The 20,195-nt window shown below is 40.5% G+C and overlaps 2 protein-coding genes across 5 annotated transcripts in view; one reads left to right on the top strand and one right to left on the bottom strand.

The window, feature by feature from the left end:
- TMEM266 (transmembrane protein 266) overlaps positions 1-20,195 on the bottom strand; it is a 58,203-nt gene that overhangs the window by 27,228 nt on the left and 10,780 nt on the right. The window contains exons 2-5 of one of the 2 annotated variants that reach the window (XM_060689484.2): positions 11,353-11,450; positions 7,218-7,406; positions 1,372-1,526; positions 302-375 (exon numbers count right to left, since the gene is read on the bottom strand). In XM_060689484.2, the coding sequence (XP_060545467.2) occupies positions 302-375; positions 1,372-1,526; positions 7,218-7,406; positions 11,353-11,366 (432 nt within the window). In that variant the 5' untranslated portion in view covers positions 11,367-11,450. The remainder of the gene's footprint in view (positions 1-301; positions 376-1,371; positions 1,527-7,217; positions 7,407-11,352; positions 11,451-20,195) is intronic. The other variant, XM_087878122.1, reaches the window with a different exon arrangement.
- The window catches only part of NRG4 (neuregulin 4), a 47,341-nt gene continuing 41,552 nt past the window's right edge, over positions 14,407-20,195 (top strand). Inside the window, exon 1 of one of the 3 annotated variants that reach the window (XM_034409496.3) lies at positions 14,407-14,634. The gene's annotated coding sequence lies outside the window, so the exon portion shown is untranslated. The remainder of the gene's footprint in view (positions 14,635-20,195) is intronic. The other 2 variants (XM_034409500.3, XM_087878123.1) reach the window with 2 other exon arrangements.

Genomic DNA, 20,195 nt, shown 5'->3' with positions numbered 1-20,195 from the left:
ACAATGGAAGAAGCATCTGTCAATAAAAGCTGCTATTTATGGCTCACTCTGGGTCTCAAGAGACTTTCTGGGACATTCTCGGTTCTTAATCGGGAGCTGATCTGTACACTGGTCTTCCCCCCCCCCCAACCATTAGCACATTAAAATGAGTTAGGGAAAGCCTCTTCTGAAACCCGAAAGTCTGTTAAGTCCCAATTAAAAATATGTTTACTGAAGGATAGGGGGAAAAAAACCAATTTCTCCTCTGAGAAAATTCAGCCATATTTCTTTTCCGTACAGTAACAATTCGTATTTCTCTTACCTCTGAAAAGAAGATAGATAGGATAACCAGGCTGATCCAGTGAATGACGCCAGCAAATTGGGATGCGCTTGAAACTACAACGAAGGACAAAAAGCAAGTTAGATATGAGGTGTGTAATGCACAGGCCAAAGCAGAACAGTCAGTCTTAAAATGTATTTAAAAATTAAACGCAAGCTATTTTCCTTCTTATTCTCAAATTCATATCACCATTTTGGAAAGCGGGCTCAAAATCCGGAAGTCGCAGAAAACCTTAAGATGGGTAAAGAGAAGGCATCAATAAAAACAAAAGGGCAAATATCAATATTCTGATGAAAGTTGTTCAGAAACCCAGAGAGAGAGAGAGAGAGGAATGGGACAACTCGGGTACATATTACCACATGCGGTGGACTTGTGAAAAAGCAAAGAAATACTGGAAAAAATACATACATGGTAAGAAAAAATGTTAAAGCAACATACAGATTACAAACCAGAAATATTTTTGTTAGGCATAATACCGGAAAAGTACGATAAAGGGAATCTATATTTAATATTACTACATCTTTTGACAGCAGCAGGAATTGTATGTGCACAGTGCTGGAAAAATGAAAAAACACCTACAGAAGAAAATGTAATTTTAAAAAATGTTGGGAGTGTGTAGAAATGGGAAAAACTGACACTAAAATTAAAAGAAGAAGAAGACACAGAATATTTTTGAACATGGGGCTTGTTTTACAAATTGTTGGATAGTAGAGGTAGAAATTAGGAGAGGGAGAAAATATTATTATATACAAATAAAATGACAATCCAGACAATACGCTGTGTCACTAAACACCTATGTATGTGATATGAAAATATATAAATGAACTGTTTGTTAAAAATTGTATTCCCCCTTTGTGGCTGCGTGAGGTTTCATGCCATGGCGTACAGGTAGTCTTTGTAAGTATGAAAAGGGGTCGTAACTCAGTGCCGTCGTAACTTCAAACAGTCACTCAATGAACTGTTGTAAACTGAGGACTATGGTTTGCTCAAACATTTCAGGAAGGGGAAAACAAAAACAAAAAACAAAAATAACGGTAAAGCCTGCTACTCACACTGGAGAAGCTTTATATCTATTAGGAGCTCCAGAGTCAGAAGGATGACCACCAAAACTACACAGGCTACCAGGAAACTGTTGAGACTCGCACTGAGCAAAAATACCTGCCAGACGGCCGCTCGCCTCCCACAGCACGGCTTAAGCCAGTTAGATCTGAAGGGAGAAAAACAGAGGGAAGGAGGAAGAAGAGGAAGACAGACGAGAAAAAGGCAGACAGGTAAAGAAGAGCAAGGCAGAAGCAGCAACAGGGCTCGGTTTCAGCAGGACGCGGTTGGGGGTATTTAAGAGTCCGTTCTTATTTAGCAGGGGGCTGGATGAGAAGACCCCCCCCCAGGGTCCCTTCCAACTCTGCTATTCTATTCTATTCTATTCTATTCTATTCTATTCCCTCTTCATTCTATTCTATTCTATTCTATTCTATTCTATTCTATTCTATTCTATTCCCTCTTCATTCTATTCTATTCTATTCTATTCTATTCTATTATTCTATTCCATTCCATTCCATTCTTCTATTCTATTCCCTCTTCATTCTATTCTATTCTATTCTATTCTATTCTATTCTATTCTATTCTTTTAATTCTATTCTATTCTATTCTATTCTATTCTATTCTATTCTATATTCTATTCTTTTAATTCTATTCTAATTTTCTAATCTATTCTATTATTCTTTCTTCTCTTCTCTTCATTAAATTTATACCCCACCTTTCCTTCTGATGCAGGATGCAAATTTAATCTGGGGTTCTCACCCTCTTAGCATGGATCGTAAATAGTTGGGCTGAAAGGATGTGACCGGACCATCCCTCTACGGAGTTTCCGTACTTGGTCCTGATCCATCCCCGCCTAAATCATCGCAACACAATATCCACAACGAAACATATCTTTATGGGTACCCATGTACTCAACCCGTCTGCTTAGTGAACGTACCGTGCTCACTGCACGCCTGGCGTTAAGTCCAGTGTGCATAGTTCTCCTCGTAATAAGTAAGCACGGAGAGAGTCCAGATTCAACCCCAACGATTCCTTTTTGTACAAAATGCGCAAACAGCAAAGAGAAGCGATGCAGGATCAGACCAAAGGAATAGAATGAATGAGTTGGAAGGGACCTTGGAGGTCTAACTAGAAGACCAGAAGCAAGGTACGAGCTCAAGAACCCACACCTATCCATCTTCACCATTTGTGGGTACTTATTTATTAATTAAATTTATATGCCGTCCATCTCTGCCAAGAGATGATCCTAGGTAGCTTAAAGGCATGTGGCTTTCAAAACTGGAATTATTAAATAACGGTCCCAACTGGTATCCATGGCCTGACCTTACCCAATTGTCCTTTAGAGCCAGTGACCATCAGTATCTAGGACTCCTTGAGATATGTTTAAAAACTGAAAAGCATTTCTAAATCTAGATTGAGTGACTTTCTTCGATGACTTGCAGTCTGGCTGTTTTATTTCACGTGGTACGTGCGTGGAACCGCAGAAGCGGAATTTCCGATTTTAAATTTTTCAGAGGATCAAGGACTGCGCAGGTAACGAAGCCTACCGAATTCTTCGCACAACTTCGGCACCAAAACAAAGGAATGAATGAACATAAACATCTTGTAGTTACCTGCTTTGTTGTTCCTGCATTTCGACATTTTATGCGAGTAAAGGAACAACAGTTAAGACAATATAGCGTTGATTCGCCTTATAGCGAATCAAAGCGCTAAATCATTTTATCCAGCAGTGAAGTTCAGTTTACTGCAGAGGTCTTCCCCAAGGCTGGCTACCTGAGAATTTTTAATTTCAGACACCAACAACTGATTGAACAGGAACCTTTTCAGTATGCAAAGCGTTTACTCTTCCTTGTAATTTCTGCCAACGCAACCGAACGTGTTATTTCTCTACAAGACTTAATGTTCTAGAGCAAATATTATTAAGTCTTTACATAATGCAACAGAACAGAGAGCGCCAAACTCGGGCCCAAATTTACGAATAAACTTCTCAAGTCATTCTCTCGGGACTTCAATTGCCATCTATCAAAAAAACTGGGGGCTAATTACAGATACGCAGGAGTTATAGCAATGTTAAATTGCAGTATTTTCTAAAAGAGTAGCTAGAGGATGATCTACTTACATTTAAAAAAATAAATAACTGCTTTTGTCTCCCAACAATATTTCTAGATGCTAAAATTTGGTTCTATTTCATTTCTTTATTGGTCGTTCCTAAATGTTTATTCTAATTCTCTGATTTTTAAAAATTCCCCAGAATGGACAGTAGATGGCAGAGATACCTATATTTAAAGTGACTATGGGAATATAAGACTGTCATTTTAACTGGGGCTCACCTTGTTAAAAAGCAAAAATAAAACAAGCGGGGAGAAATATAGACATTGGAATGGGTCTGAAATTACTACCAACAAAAAGCTACAATTAAAGATCAGGATCGGTTAGAAAAATCCCGTTTTTAAAGTCTTCACTTACAAAATGTTTGTTTATCATTCTTCAGGGATGTAAGTAATTAAGTGTGTAGTTTGTAAATTATACCATCATTTAAAAGCAGCATATTATTATAACAACAAACATCTAAAAGGATCACAACCAAATAACCATCAAAACATCCATCGAACGTATTTCCAGTTGCTAGCAAAGCGGTAGAAGAATAGATGCCTGAATTTTACCTGGCAGACAGTTTCCAGAACTGACTAGATATGAGTTGTAAAAAAACAGATAAATTTCTTTCTAGTTTTAAGTAGGATACATAGATAAAGAGACAGCAATTTGATCAAGCGAATTCGAAAACAAATTGAATCTCTTCAAAGGAAAAGATCAAACCGCTTTCATCAGCAATGGAGCATTTATGGAAATAAATATAATTTTGCGATATTTTGTTTAAAAAAGCAAGATACTATGTGAGATCCCTGATATAAATCTATTTATACATTTCTTTTTTAAACGGAGGGGTTTTAAAAATATGCTGAGAGGGGAAGATGCCAATTTACGAAAGACGGAGAAATGTGCATCTCGCAACAGCCTTTCCCTGTGCACAAAGCCAATTCTATTACCAACTGACAATTTTTGTAATATACCGCTGTTTAAGCGAATGCTCAACCGCGAACGAGAGAGGGAAAAGATTACCATAATACTCTGGTAATGAGCCACTACAAACACTCCAACTCAAGCTGTTAACAGATGTCACAGTTTCCGCTTTCGTGACTTGGAGAAGGGGGAAGGGGACGCGATGCCACCAAATGCAGCACCGTGCCATGCGAAAGGACGTGGAGCTTGGCTCAGCTGAATGCTGAGGACTACCTGTATATATATATATATATATATATATATATATATATATATATATATATATATATATATACACACACACACCGTGTTTTCCCGAAAATAAGACCCTGTCTTATATTTTTTTGAAATAAGCGCTTGCCCTTATTGCCATGCGCTCAAAAGCCCGATTGGGCTTATTATCAGGGGATGCCTTATTTTGGGGGAAACAGGGTATATAATTTTTAGACACCAGGTCTGGAGGATGGTGACGTGGCGCTCCCATGTGACCCCCTTCCTGCACGAGCTGCACTGGCTCCCGGTGGTCTTCCGGGTGCGCTTCAAGGTTTTGGTTACCACCTTTAGAGCGCTCCATGGCTTAGGACCGGGGTATCTACGAGACCGCCTTCTGCCACCAGTAGCCTCTCACCGACCAGTACGCTCTGATAGAGAGGGGCTTCTCAGGGTGCCATCGGTCAAACAGTGTCGACTGGCGGCCCCCAGGGGCCAGTGCCATCTGGAACGAGCTCCCCCAGGAGATGGAAATTTAGGATTAAGTAATTTAATGGTATTATTAACATTAATAGTGTGTTAAAAGCACATTGTGAATTTAAAATATTAAGGATTAAAAATTTGTGGGGATTTTGAGATACACTCCCGGGATTGATTAAATATTGTTAATATCTGGCGCTATTAGTAATCCTACACATTTGAAATATTGAAGTTATGGTGGAATAATGAGTAATCCTTGAAATATTAAATAATAGTAATTTAGTAGGGGATAACAAATACATGGCGTAAAGAAACGTTATTTATGTTTAAATGAATTAATGGGAAAGATGATAAAGGATTATGAAGAGAGAACAGTATTGTTGAAGTTGGAAGATTAGGATTACACATACTTATTTGTATTATTATTGTTAGCATTGTTTTTAAAAAGACTTGGCCCAGTCAATACACTGTCCACAAAATATGTATGGTGTGAAAAGAAAACTGCAAATAAAACATGTTTTTTTTAAAAAAAAGAAAAGAAAGAAAAGTGTATGTTTCCAAAAAATAATGATAATCTGATTTGTACTGCTGCGTCTCATCTTTTTATTCTCATAATCCCCCTTTGTGAAATGGACCATGTCAGCAGTGGGCAGCCCAGGTTTACAAAAACAGAAGAAGACATGGGAAAATACCTCCAATGCATTAATTAATTTTATTCTCTGGGGGTTTTTAGAAAACCAAACACTTTCACAGATCCTCTGATCCTCCATGCAACCAACTGTCTTATTATCTCAATCTGTTCACGGAACTATATTCATCCTTTAATTGTTTTTATCGCTCTTGAAAGAATAACCAAAAAAGAAAAAGAAACTCAAAGATAATTTGCATTAGATCATTAGATACAGTGCATTAGATAGCAATATACCACTTCACACGTGCTTTTACAGCCCTCTCTAAGCGGTTTACAGAGTCAGCCTATTGCCCCCAACAATTTGAGTCCTCATTTTTCTGATATTGGAAGGAAGAAAGGCTGAGTCAACCTTGAGCCGGTCAGGATCGAACTGCTGGTAGTGGGCAGAATTTGCCTGCAATACTGCACTCTCACCACTGCGCCACCAACGCTCGGAGGAAGGGAAAACAGGAAAGGGAAAAGGAAGGAAGGAAAAGAGAAAGTGAGAGAAAGGAGAAAAGGAAAATATTGCGATAGCAATTATCTATCGCTTCACAGTGCTTTTACAGCCCTCTCTAAGCGGTTTACAGTCAGCATCTTGCCCCCCAAAATCTGGGTCCTCATTTTACCCACCTCGGAAGGATGGAAGGCTGAGTCAACCTTGAATTGATAAGTGAAAAATTGTGATATATCATTAGTTGCTGTAACTGTTTTAATGATATATCACACTTTCCCCCTTTTTTTGGCTACTATTTTTTCACTTTTAAAAAAGCATTCTTTTCTTTTTTTGACAATGGGTGTATTTCTATCGCTACATTCATTAAGCTGAAAACTCTTTAAACCAGAAAAGGGGAAGCTGCTTGGAGAACTCTGCTAAAAATTCATTTTGCCTCCAATTCTGCATTATGTCAAGATCAGCCTGAATCTTATTTCTTCTAAGGCTCTTTTTTAGAAGAATAGTCCTCTGCTGCATTTACTTAGCTCCATTTCCAGCCTAAAAGCATTTTACGAACCCAAAAAGTTACCCAGACTAAAAGCATTTTATAGCCATCCTTTCCCATTACACATAATACGATATATCAAAGAAAACAGCAAAGCTTGTTAGAACCTCCTGTTTCTAATTAAGACCGTGGAACTAGAACTTGCTACCCAAGTCAGAAACTAAAGTTTTGGGTTCAACAAAAACAACAATAAACAAACCCTTTTCCCTGGTAAGGGATTAAGATCATAATTTAAAGAGCTCTAAACAAACGAACATGACTAGGTAAGAGCAACAATGCAAAACTGGCTCCAGAGATTAGGAGAATGATTGGATAACAGCACAAAAAGAGAGTTCGTTTTCTGTAAATTAAATTACTGGAATATTTCTTTTTTGTTTTCTCTTTTTTTAAGAAAAAAAGTTTGGGGAGTTAAAAGTAAGTAAATATGTGTGCTTACCCTTCTCGTTGGTATTCCTCATCCAAATTCGACAAGAGCTGGGAGCCTGCGATGGAGAAATCTAGCGCAGCCAGAGGTAAGTCCCGATAGGCGAAATTAACAAGCTGTACAGGTGCGACACTTCTGGTTTCTTCTTCTATTTGTTGTGAAATTATTTCAACTTCGGAAACTCCACCTTCTATAGGAGGCCTAATGAAGGAAAGGCAAAAATAAGAACCAGCTCCCCCCCCACCAACTGCAAAATTCCTATTCGGAGCAGTGCTTTACAGGCAGTCCTTGGCTTCCAGCAGTGGCCAAAATTGTGGAAACATTTTTTTTTAATTGACAGATGCTTCTTCCATTGTCACTTGAAGTGTTGAAATGAGTGGCACAATTAATAGAAATGAGAACAATTGGCCTCTACGGCATTCCAGAGGACTCAGTTGTGGCATTGTCTACAATTAAAGACATCTCAATTAATGATTAGAATTACAGTAGTGGCCAAAATTGTGGAAACCTTTTGGGAAAAGTGTATTTTTTGAGGTTTGATGGCTAATAACTCCACTTTTTGGGGGGGGGGGTTCAATATAATCCTATTCCACTGCTGGAATGGCCTGGGAATAGCCCAGACCTTCTTAACCCAATTGAAAATCTATGGAACCGACTAAAGAAACTGGTTAGTCAGAAGCGGCCCAGCAATAAAACCCAGTTAATAGAAGCCATCATTCCATCTTGGTTTCACATTAGAACAGCTGCAGAACTCAAAGACTCGGTTCACTCCATAGGAAGACCTTGTAAGGCCGTAATAATTCATGCTAAAGGTTACCCAACTAAGTATTAACTGACGTAGGGATCATTTTTGCATATCTCGTTTTTTCTACGTGTTTCACTTTCCTTCTTTATACGGTAACTGCTATTCTAATAGCAAATCCTTCATAAAAGAATGTTATTGCATTACATTCTTGATTAAATTATCTTTCCATTGATATATAATTTTATGGTACTACTCCCCAAAAAAGTGGTGTTATTAGCTAGTTTTAGAAAATACACTTTTCCCAAAAGGTTTCCACAATTTTGGCCACTACTGTACAACTGTTTGTTGAGTGACTGACGTTGCAACAGCGCTGGAAAAAAAGGGGGACTTAAAACCTTTTTTCACAGGATCCCAGTAATCACGTGATTAAAATTCAGACTCCTGGAAGCTGGCTCAGATTTATGACCGTCGCTGTATCCATGTTTTTGCGACCTTCTGTGGGGGAGCCAGGTTCACTAAACAACTGTGTTACTAATATAACGACTGCAGTGGTTTGGGACCCCTGGCTTAGGAAGCAGCTCTCCCCTCCTCCACCTGCCAAGGCCATTCCCACACCATTACCCTTTCATAAAACATGAAGGCGTAGACGTCTCGGTGGGGAAAGTGTATCAAGAACACAAACAAAGCTACCGACTTAACTAAATATAGGTAGACCAGTACACGATCCAATAATTCTGTATGGGATAGCAATGTGTATTTAAGGCGTGAGAGAGAATTTTTTGGTGGTGCAGCGGACTATGTTAAGTAGCACTTAGCTGCCAGCTGCCTGCAATTAGTGCGAGTTCAAATCTCACCAGGCTCAAGGTTGACTCAGCCTTCCATTCTTCCAAGGTAGGTAAATTGAGGACCCAGATTGTGGGGGCAATAAGCTGACTTTGTAGAAACACCGCTTATGGGGGTGGGGGGAGCAAAAGCCCTAATAAGCAGGTATATCCAAAAAAAGAATGAAGGCTATTGCTATAAGTGCATTGTAAGCCACCCTAAGCCTTCGGAGAAGGGCAGCATATAAATTGAATTAATAATATAATATAATAAATATAATTTAATATAATAATAATAATATAATATAATATAATATAATATAATATAATATAATATAATATAATATAATATAATATAATATAATTAATATAATATAATATAATATAATATAATATAATATAATATAATATAATATAATATAATATAATTGTCAGCGTCTCAGAACTGACATAGAAAAGGGAGGAGAAGCCTGAACTTTTGCCTGCTAAATCCCTTTGAAGATTCGGTCTCCTCGGAGATGGGGAGGGGGGAGACATTCCTGTGACCTGACGAAAAAGGAATCAGGAAAGAGACTTGGAAGATAGCCAATGAGAAGCAGAGAATTGGGGATCGGAAAGGGAGGGATTGGGGGGCAAAGGTCAGTACTGACCGCGAAGAGTCAGGATCAGGTTGCTGGGCTCGAATAAAGAGAAAATTTCCTTAAAGATCGGCAGTTTGGAAGTTCATTTATTTTGAGATAGCATCGAAACCTGACAATAATATAATATAATTAATATAATATAATAAATATAATATAATAAATATAATATAATAAATATAATATAATATAATATAATAATATAATAATATAATATAATATAATATAATAAATATAATAAATATAATATAATATAATATAATATAATATAATATAATATAATATAATATAATATAATATAGTTCTTGGAGAAATGATGAAGGAAAGCAGGATTAATGATCCCACCTCAATGGCTGCCTTTTAGAAGGCCGAAGGGTCTAAGCCAGATCTCCCACCAAACCCTTTGCTCTCAGTCGTGTAGGATAATGGGTTAATAAACTTCATGAGACTGGAACAAACAAGGTAAGGTAAGCAGGCGGGCCGGGAGTGGGTGGGGGAAAAGCCTTCACGTTCAACTTCATTTTGATGAGCTGGCTGCAGACCTTGCACTGATTTCTCTCCGGAAAAAAAAAAAGTGTTTTAAAATCCTCTAGTGAATTAAATGGCCTGGATAATCAGCCGGATAATTATAGAAGACACTCTATTCCAGGGGGCAAATTATGCAAGAATATTTGCCCCAAACAAAACATCTGTTTTTCGTATGAATATGAGGAACTGAAAAAGGGAACAGCAAACCACATTATATATCCTCTTGTTTCTAGATAACAAAAGGAAGAAGAAAAAAGGAGTAGCAACCAGGAGTATTTGAGAAGAATGTATTAGAATAGAGCTAGACACTCACAGCCAGACTAACTATTTTTGATTACCATCAAACCCAGTTGGAATGACCAACAATTAGGGATTAAGACTCAAGATTGGCTCAGCCTTCCATCCCTCCGAGGTCGGTAAAAGGAGGACCCAGATTGTTGGGGGCAAGAGGCTGACTCTCTAAACTGCTTAGAGAGGGCTGGAAAGCACTGTGAAGCGGTATATAAATCTAAGTGCTATTGCTATTTATTTTCCTTCCTTCCTTCCTTCCTTCCTTCCTTCCTTCCTTCCTTCCTTCCTTCCCTCCCTCCCTCCCGTCCTTCTTGAGCTGTGGTGGCGCAGTGGTTAGAGTTTGGTACTGCAGGCTACTTCTGCTGACTGCTGTCAGCCTGCAATTTGGCAGATCAAATCTCACCAAGCTCAAGGTTGACTCAGCCTTCCATCCTTCCAAGATCAAACGAGGACCCATATTGTTGGGGGCAAGACAATGACTCTGTAAACTGCTTAGAGAGGGCTGTAAAGCACTGTGAAGCGGTCTATAAATCTATTGCTATATGGAGCGTAGTTCAAACATCTGAAGGGCATCGGTTTATGGAGCCCTCAAGCAGTCGCATTCACGACAAACCATTTTATACCAAATTTATATTTCGCCGATAAAGAAATAAAGGGAAACTAGTATAGATCTATTTCAAGCTATTTAGCTCTCATCAGCTAGCCATACCCTTACTCGGATTCGAACTTGGGCTGCCTGCATGTTAGGCAGCTGTATTAACCTCTGACTCAACCTGGCTCAAGCTGATGAAGGGAGGAGAACTTGTGGCTCAGAGGTTAATACAACTGCCTAACATGCAGGCAGCCCAAGTTCGAATCCGAGTAAGGGTATGGCTAGCTGATGAGAGCTAAATAGCTTGAAATAGATCTATACTAGTCTCCCTTTATTTCTTTATCGGCAAAATATAAATTTTATATGGTTGGAAGGAAATGGGGAGGTTTTACAGGTTATCCGTAACACTATACTACCGCAATCTCCAACTTCCCTGACCATTCATTGCTGGGTGCCTTTTTTGATATCAAACAGAACAACACCGTATAGAAAAAGCAAATCAAGAGATTCTTATTCAAGCATCCGTACTCACTGGGGGTTGGTCATGTTGAAGGATGAAACCAAAGCAGGACTTGTCTGGCTGTTTCCAGCTCCTCAGTCATGAATAGGTGGCATCAGGAGGAGAAAATCCTTTGGAAAGGAAGGAGAAAACATGGAATAAAACGTCATGACTTAGTGGCAAAACCTCTTTACGCACCGAAGGCATAAAAGTAAACCCGGGCATGGAGGCCGCTAACAACAATCCTTCGGAATTCTTTTAACACATAAGCAGGTTAGATAGGTTTTAAAATAAGGCGAAACCCAGCCGTTGGCTCGCCAAATTCCAGGCAGGACTCAATTGGTGGGTGCAGAATATTTTTTTAAAAAGTCATCCTTTCTTTTCGGTGTCTGGGAGGTTGACATTTAGGATGAAGAGGCTTGTGTGTCGATAAGGAAGCTGCAGAGAAGCAAAGTGGTGACCTGGCATTTACTCCTAATCTGCCTACATCAGCAAAGGCCGAATTAATCTTTCTTCCTGTTCAGGATATAGTATGGGACACCGAAGGTCTTCGGAGCTCATCATTTTCTCATCTTTTTTCCTCCCGAGGGATTGTTTCAGAGAAAAGAAAAGTCTTTTTTCCTTTTCCGGAAACCTTGCCAAAAATCACAGCTTTACTAAAGTTTCTAAGGCTGCTTTCCAAATTCTTGAACCGTTTATTACTCATCAAGCAGAATACTTGAATAATTCAAGCAGAACGCGTCGAAAACATCAGACGACAACCCGTCCAGGAATCAGGCACAACAGGTCCCCGAAACCGATGCCTCAAGACTCTTCTTATACAGGCAGTCCTCGACTTATGACAGCTTGTTTAGTGACGACGTTACAACGGCCCTGAAAAAGCGGACGTTGCACGACCGTTTTTCACACTTATGACCGTTGTAACATCCCCATGGTCACGCGATTCTACATTCGGCTGCTTGTCATCTGACTCCCATTTATGACGGTTGCAGTGTCCCGGAGTCACGCGATACCCCTTTTGCAGTCTTCCGATGAGCAAAGTCAATGGGGGAAACCAGATTCACTTAACAACCATGTTACTAATTGGAGAACTGCAGCGGTTCCCGTAACAATCGAGGCAAGGACATTCGTAAAATGGGTCAAAACTCGCTTTAACACATTTCTCATTTAGCAACGTATGTTTGGAGCTCAATTCTGGTCGTAAGTTGAGCAGTTCCTGTATTAATTGTCAGTGTTCCAGAAAACCTCCCAACTCCAAGTAAAGACTCTGAAGCAAGCATTTTTCAAAGTTCTCTTTACTAGAATAGGTAAACTGGCACATCTGGGAAAATCCGAATCTGAGAGGTCCAGGTTTTCTCTCAGTAAATCAAAACCCCCAAAACCATCCCCTCACTCCTCAGTCGATCACATGCTCCAATCACCATCCGTCCCATCTCGAGACCTCACTCCGACCACTCCTTCTCCAGATGCAGGATCGCCCTGACCTTGACCGACGGGAAGAATGCTATTATGTCTACAGGCAACCCCTCAACTAAATCTCCCCTCCAACTTTCCCACAGATGAGAAGGTGGCAGCATGGAAGCTTCCGGCCTAATATGGCTTCCAAAGCAGACATTAATGCCAAAAACTGGTCACATCAATCACTACACAGACAAACCCAAGAAATCGTTTACTCGGTAAATGTGTTTAGATGAAGACAACAGGTTGGGTGCAGAATTCAAACCAAACAAAGAACCGAGGCCAACTCTATTCTATACAGCCCACAGCTGCTCTTACATGTCAAAAGTCTTGCACTGTCATTTTAGAGAGAGACCCATCATCCGCCAGACGGAATGAGAGTGGATCAATACTAAAGATTCCTTAACAAATCAAATCCACTCCGTGATGGAAGGAAGAAGCACGCAGCCCAAGTGCCCTTCGATGAAAAGGGCACAGATTAGTTGCAAATGAAAAGAAAATCAGAAAATTACAGAGGGAGATAGGGAAAGAACAGGAAAGAATGACAAGGGAATAAAGATTTTCAGGATTTTATTTTTTTTTAAAAAAAGAACTTAAGGTAAAGGTAAAGGTTCCCCTCGCATATATGTGCTAGTTGTTCCCGACTCAAGGGGGTGGTGCTCATCTCCGTTTCAAAGCCGAAGAGCCAGCGCTGTCCGAAGACGTCTCCATGGTCATGTGGCCGGCATGACTCAACGCCAAAGGCGCACTGAAAAAAGGGACTTTTCCACACTTACAACCTTGTAGCATCCCCACGCTCATGGGAGCAAAATTCAGACGCTTGGCAACTGGTTCACACTTACGACTGTGTTGCTGTGTCCCAAGGTCACGTGATCCCCTCTGGCCACCTTCCGGATAAGCGAAGTCAACAGGGAAGCCAAATTCACTTAACAACCGGGTTACTGACTTATCAACCTCAGTGATTTAACGGCGGCGGCGAGGAAGAGCGCAAAATGGGAGCGAATCTCACTTAACGAATGTCAACAGCAGAAAGGTTGGGCTGCGACCAGTGGCCGTACGTAGATCGGGAGAAGGGAAGGACCGTTCAGAATGGAAGCTGATGGGAGATCTGGCTATCCAAAGCCAGTGGGTTGGATTGTAAGCGTCGCGCACAAAATTGTCTGCTACAATGTCCTACCTGTCAATGACTACTTCAGCTTCAACCGCAATAATACACGGGCAAACAATAGATACAAACTCAAAAATAAACCGCTCCAAACTCGATTGCAGAAAATATGACTTCAGCAACAGAGTGGTCAATGCCTGGAATGCACAACCTGACTCTGTTCTTACATCCTCAAACCCCCAAAACCTTAACCTTAAACTGTCTACCGTGGACCTCACCCCATTCCTAAGAGGCCTGTAAGGGGATGTGCATAAGGGCACAAGCGTGCCTTCCGTCCCTGTCCTACTCTCCCCATTTATTCGTACTCATTTCCTGTGTTCATCATGTCCATGTTTCTACTTGTACCTGTTTTCTCTTACATGTTTGACAAACTAAATAACTAAAAATAAATAAATAAAATTGTGCTCTCCTTATCTTTTGTTTGCACTCCAAAAGAGGATTGCATACAGGCAAGACTGGGAAATACACCTCCCTCCCGGCCAGTGGAAATGGGAGGGCCCTAAAAGAGGAGCCACCATGAGACACGGCCTAAAAAAAGAATCTGAGCAGTTAATATTGTTCCGTCAAGTTTTTTGACCACCGAAGGCCCCGGTCGGTACTTCCGACGGACAAGAATTTCTGACTTCCATCAAGCATTCATCAACCTCTGCTTTGGAAAGGACCCAAGAAGAGGCTTGACAAACTTCCGAAGTGTGAGTACGAAACGACTTCTGAGTTACTACAAGCTTAACTGCGGTGGAAATTCCGTGCTGGATGACACCCGTCGTTCTTCCTTGAAAGAAAGTAGGGAGTGACAACAGGAGGGGAAACCTTTAGAAGCATTTTTTCTTTGTGTGTCTTAAACATTTTGTGGCCAAACTTCACCCAGGGGGATGTCCCTGGAAATCCTGCGGTTTTGATTTGCATCGGACGCAAGCTTTCTCTGAAGTCATACCTGGGCTGGGTAGAGGAGTTTTATTTGTTCTGTGACACAATCTTGATGGTTGGTCACTGTGCACAGTCCAGCCAAAATGTAAACATTATCCACTTTTTTTTTGGGGGGGGGTGTTAAGAACTTTGGAACATTATATTAGCCCATATGTGATTGCTCAGTTCGTAAATGCAATTTCAAAATACAGCCTTGGTAATAACCGAAGGCAAGAAGAAATGTGGATGGTACAGTTTTCTGGATGTTTTGTTAACATCCGTGAAATAATGGATAGTTTGTGGTGCGTCTAAAAGCTCTTATTTTAATTTAATCAGTGGAGTAAAAAAATTGATTCAGTTCATAGAGCCTAGCCATGCTTTAGAGAGGGCAGAAAAAAACTTAGGAGAAACTTTCTTTGACAAAATTTCATCTTATTCAAAAAGTTCCCTATCACCTCCTTTTTTTTTTTCACCACAAGAAACAAATAGAATAATTTACAAGAAAAAACAAGTCTACTTTGTGTTCCACTGATCTTGGCTGGAAAACTATGATTTGTAGAGGCTTCAGGAATGTTGTTTATTTTTTAAATAATGTTGTAATAGGCTTTTAAGTGGGAGAGCCACTGAATAGGATTTACAAACTTTTAACGGGGGAAATTTTGACTTTTCAAAATGTCATTGAGCTGTGATTCCCGACATTATTTGGCACGGAGCATTTCCCTTAGACTTCTGGAAATTGCAAGCCATTGACATGTAAAGGAAGGCAATTTCCTTCTCCTTGTTCTTTGTGCTCACCTGTTGTGTTTGTGTGTATACCGTATGTTCAATTGGCAAGACAGAGCAATAGGAGAGCTTACGCTCGTTTGTTTCAACAGGATTTCTTTGTCCTTTTTCTTACTGAGTTTTTCTTGCATAATTTTTCTCTGGTTTCATTTGATTGGCCTTTTAATTATTTTTCTTTAGTTCTAGGTTATGATTGCCTTATTACACACTCAAGAGTGTGATTTCCCATGTTATTCTTTTATATGATATATGCAAACGTGAGCATCTTGCTAAACAAAATGCACAGGGACAGTATATGTGGTACCTTGCTCAATAGTAGTAACCGTGAGAAGGATCTTGGAGTCCTAGTGGATGATCATTTAAATAGGAGGCAGCCATGGGCAGCAGCTGCCAAAAAAGCCAACAGAGTTCTAGGTTGCATTAACAGAGGGAGAGAATCAAGATCACACAAAGTGTTAATACCACTTTATAATGCCTTGGTAAGGCCACACTTGGAATATTGCATCCAGTTTTGGTCGCCACGATGTAAAAAAGATGTGGAGACTCTAGAAAGAGTGCAGAGAAGAGCAACCAAAAGGATTAGGGGACTGGAGGCTCAAGCATATGAAGGACGGTTGCAGGAACTGGGTATGTCTAGTTTAATGAAGAGAAGGACTAGGGGAGACATGATAACAGTGTTCCAATATCTCAGAGGCTGCCATAAAGAAGAGGGAGTCAAACTATTCTCCAAAGCACCTGAGGGCAGGACAAGAAGCAACGGGTGGAAACTAATCAAGGAGAGAAGCAACTTAGAACTAAGGAGAAATTTCCTGACAGTGAGAACAATTAATCAGTGGAACAACTTGCCTCCAGAAGTTGTGAATGCTCCAACACTGGAAGTTTTTAAGAAGAGGTTGGATAACCATTCTGAAGTGGTGTAGGGTTTCCTGCCTAAGCAGGGGGTTGGACTAGAAGACCTCCAAGGTCCCTTCCAACTCTGTTATTCTATTCTAAAGGGGGGGGGGTGGAATCCTATAAATAATGAATTTCATTACAACCTTTGTACGTGAAATACGGTACTTGTGTATCGACATGGGCTGTGTAGGAGATGCTTGTGATTCAACTGTTCTATTCAAAGCATCCCAACACAATAGGATTTCTGGCTAATGTGATTGTGTAGCTCGGGGACATTTGAAACCTTAATATAAACATGGGCCCTGCGTTTCTGCCAGGGGTTATTGAAAATTACAAAAGTATTACAGTTTGGGGGCAGGAGAAACAATATGACAAGAATGCTATCTTGAGCTGCAATTATCTCTAGGAAAGGTAAGAACTTCTGGCTTTGGGCATCTCAACTTATGGACACATAGAAAGTTTCCATTAGTCATAGGATCGCATCTATGGAGATTCTCAGTCCTCCAGGTCATGGTTGTCCCAAAGGTGCTTTTTTCAAGAGGCAACTGGAGTTTCTGGTTTTTTTTTCTTTGAAGACATTTCACTTCTCATAGAAAGGAGCTTCTTCTGAACTGAAGAACTGAAGTCTGATGGTTCAAAAATAGCCTTTCTTCTCCAATAGTGGGTATTTTTAATCAATGGAATGACTTGCCTGCTAAGAGTTGTGGTGCTCCATTGCTGCGTTGTGCTCACTTAGTCATTACAAGACACCATCAGTCCCAAGCAAACCTATTTTATTATTAACAGCCGAGTATTACTTCATTCCCAGCTTAGGCCAAATTAATTGCAAAACCAAGTCCTTCAGAAGAAGTCCATCGGGCTTATCACAAACCTTTATCTTCTTTGGCACCCTGCCAAAGGCCTTTCCTGGCAAAGCCCCACGAAGTTAAGAAACAAGAGGTGCCGACTGGAAACAGAGTTAGCAACGTTGCTTTCCTGCAAAGAGCCCTCGTGCCTTTGCTCCTCTTTTAAGCCTTATGGGAGGGACCAATCATCTCCAGGCCTTACTCCTGAGTCGTCCCTTTAGTTTTAACCGTTCTTGCCTTCTGGCAGCTCTGCGCATGCGTGCACTAGGAACAGGCTCCTCCTGTTTCTCTGCCTCTCTGATGTCCAACTCTGGAGGCTCCGGAGTCCGGGCATAACTCCCAGATGGCCCTGGCCCCATCTCTGCCTCTGACGCAGAGCCCTCGTCCGGGCCTTCTCCAGACTCCAGGACTGGCTCATTGTCCTCCCCAGCCTCCTCACTGTCCGACTCCGCTGCCAGCTCCGCAGGCTGCTGGCGGACCACAACATGCTGGAGGTTTTTCAAGAAAAGATTGAACAATGTCTGGGATACCATAAGGTGAGCAGGGGGTTGGACTAGAAGACCTCTAAGGTCCTTTCCAGCCCTAGAATTCTCACCTTCTATGATTCACAAGAAAGTCCAGCTGCCTCTTGAAAAAGCACCTTTGGGATAGTCATTGGATACCTCTACCATCTATGTCAGGGGGTGAACAAATATGGCAACTTTATGACCTGTGGACTTCAACTCCCAGAATTCTTAGAGCCAGCCACGCCAGGAATTCTGGAAGTTGAAGTCCACAGGTTGTAAAACTGTCATAGTTGCTCACTCCTGATCTATGAATTTACAGTGGAATATTTTTTTAAGGTCCATTTTGCTTGGGTCAAGTACTACAAGTAGTCCTCGACTTACAACAGTTCCCTTAGTGACCGTTTGAAGTTACAACAGCACTGAAAACAGTGACTTATGATCATTTTTCACACTTATGACCGTTACGACATCCCCATGGTCACATGGTTTACATTCAGATGTTTGACAACTGACTCCCATTTATGACGGTGTCCCGGGGTCACAAGATCCTCTTTTGCGACCTTCTGACGAGCCAAATCAATGGGGAAGCCAGATTCAGTTAACAACCAGGTTACCAATTTAACAACTGCAGGGATTACGGTGGCAAGGAAAGTCATAAAATGGGGCAAAATCTGCTTAACAAATGTCTCCCTTAGCAACAGAAATTTCGAGCTCAAATGTGGCCGTAAGAAGAGGACTGCCTTTTATGCTGTTCTTAATTTACTAGGCCACTATAGCTTTCTAGTATTATACAACGTTTGGCTTATACCTAGAAGCTTATTTGGCTTATACCTAGAAGGGAAATACTATTAGAACAGAAAATATCATACGTGTTTTGAAAAAGACATTCGTAGAAATTATGGTTCCCTTTAATGAAACATTCTCTGGCTATGAAAAATACATGCTTTCGGCTAAAATTGACCTAGAAACGTTATCTCATTTATCTTTTTTGATTTTATGCTCTGGAGCAGTGTTTCTCAACCCTGGCAACTTGAGGACTTCTAACTCCCAGAATTCCCCTCTCAGCCAAATCAATTCCATCATTAACTGTGACCTGATCTGGGGGTTACAGGCAGTCCTCATTTAATGACCAGTTGCTTAGCAGGCCTCCCCAGAGCTATGTAGTTCTGACGGCCGCACAACCCTTTTCCCCCACCCGCAGTCACTTGACTGCATTTTTGGGTGTCTGGCAATTGGCTGGCATGTATGGTCATTTGTAGCATCACATGACTACAATTTCTGGCAGTTTTCTTTGCCATTTCCTGCCAAAAACACCCAATGAAGAAAGCAGGTTCGCTCAACAACCGCCACAAAAAAGGTCCTAAAATCAGAAGGGCTACCTGGTGATCTGCTTAATGACCAACTGCTCAATTATGATTGTTCAGCCAAGGACGACTTACCTAAGCAAGTTTACAACTAGCCAAACTTTATTATTATTATTATTATTATTATTATTATTATTATTATTATTATTATTATTATTTAATCTTTAGTGAGATTCACAGCCTTTGAGGCTGGTTAATAGCTCAGCAGCTCGAGTCCTAACCAAGGACCTAGGAACTGTTAAGGTATCGTCGGAGGATGTAAGCTGTTCCGAGTAAGGTGGTTTTTTGTAGAGTCAAAATGTTCAAGTCTGGCAAATTTAGAATTTCTAAATAGCGGGGTAGCCCTTTGGGTATTGCTCCAAGGGCTCCAATTACAATCGGGACAACACACGATTTCTTCTTTCTTCTTCTTCTTCTTCTTCTTCTTCTTCTTCTTCTTCTTCTTCTTCTTCTTCTTCTTCTTCTTCTTCTTCTTATTATTATTATTATTATTATTATTATTATTATTATTATTTTATTGTCATTGTACGTGTATACACAGTATACCCCTACAACGAAATTCACTTAACATTCAAAGACCAGGTTGAACACACATAACAATCCCCAAACACACTCCCACCCACCACAAATTCCCCACCCCCAAACCACCCAAACATCCACACAACAGACCAAGTAATGCTGTCCAACATCTCACTGATGGTGGCCCTTTAGTTCATTGTTGAGTGCAATTATAGCTCTGGGATAAAAACTATTCAGAAAATGTGTAAGGCAACAGGCAACAGTCCAAAAAGATTGTGAGCAGGATGGGAAGAGTCTCTGAGAATGTTATGCAACTTCCTCAAACAGCGAGATTCGAAGATGTCGTCCAGGGCTGGTAGCTGGAGCCCGATGATATTCTGGGCAGTTTTAATGATTCTGTGTAGAGCATTTTTGTCCGCTGCAGAGCTGCTCCCAT

The sequence above is a fragment of the Pantherophis guttatus genome, chromosome 13 (genome assembly GCF_059756535.1).
Source record: "Pantherophis guttatus breed Tessera chromosome 13, ASM5975653v1, whole genome shotgun sequence".
NCBI classification, from domain to species: domain Eukaryota; kingdom Metazoa; phylum Chordata; class Lepidosauria; order Squamata; family Colubridae; genus Pantherophis; species Pantherophis guttatus.
The sequence above is the reverse complement of the archived record's forward strand: the minus strand, read 5'-3'. Positions and strand labels throughout refer to the sequence as shown.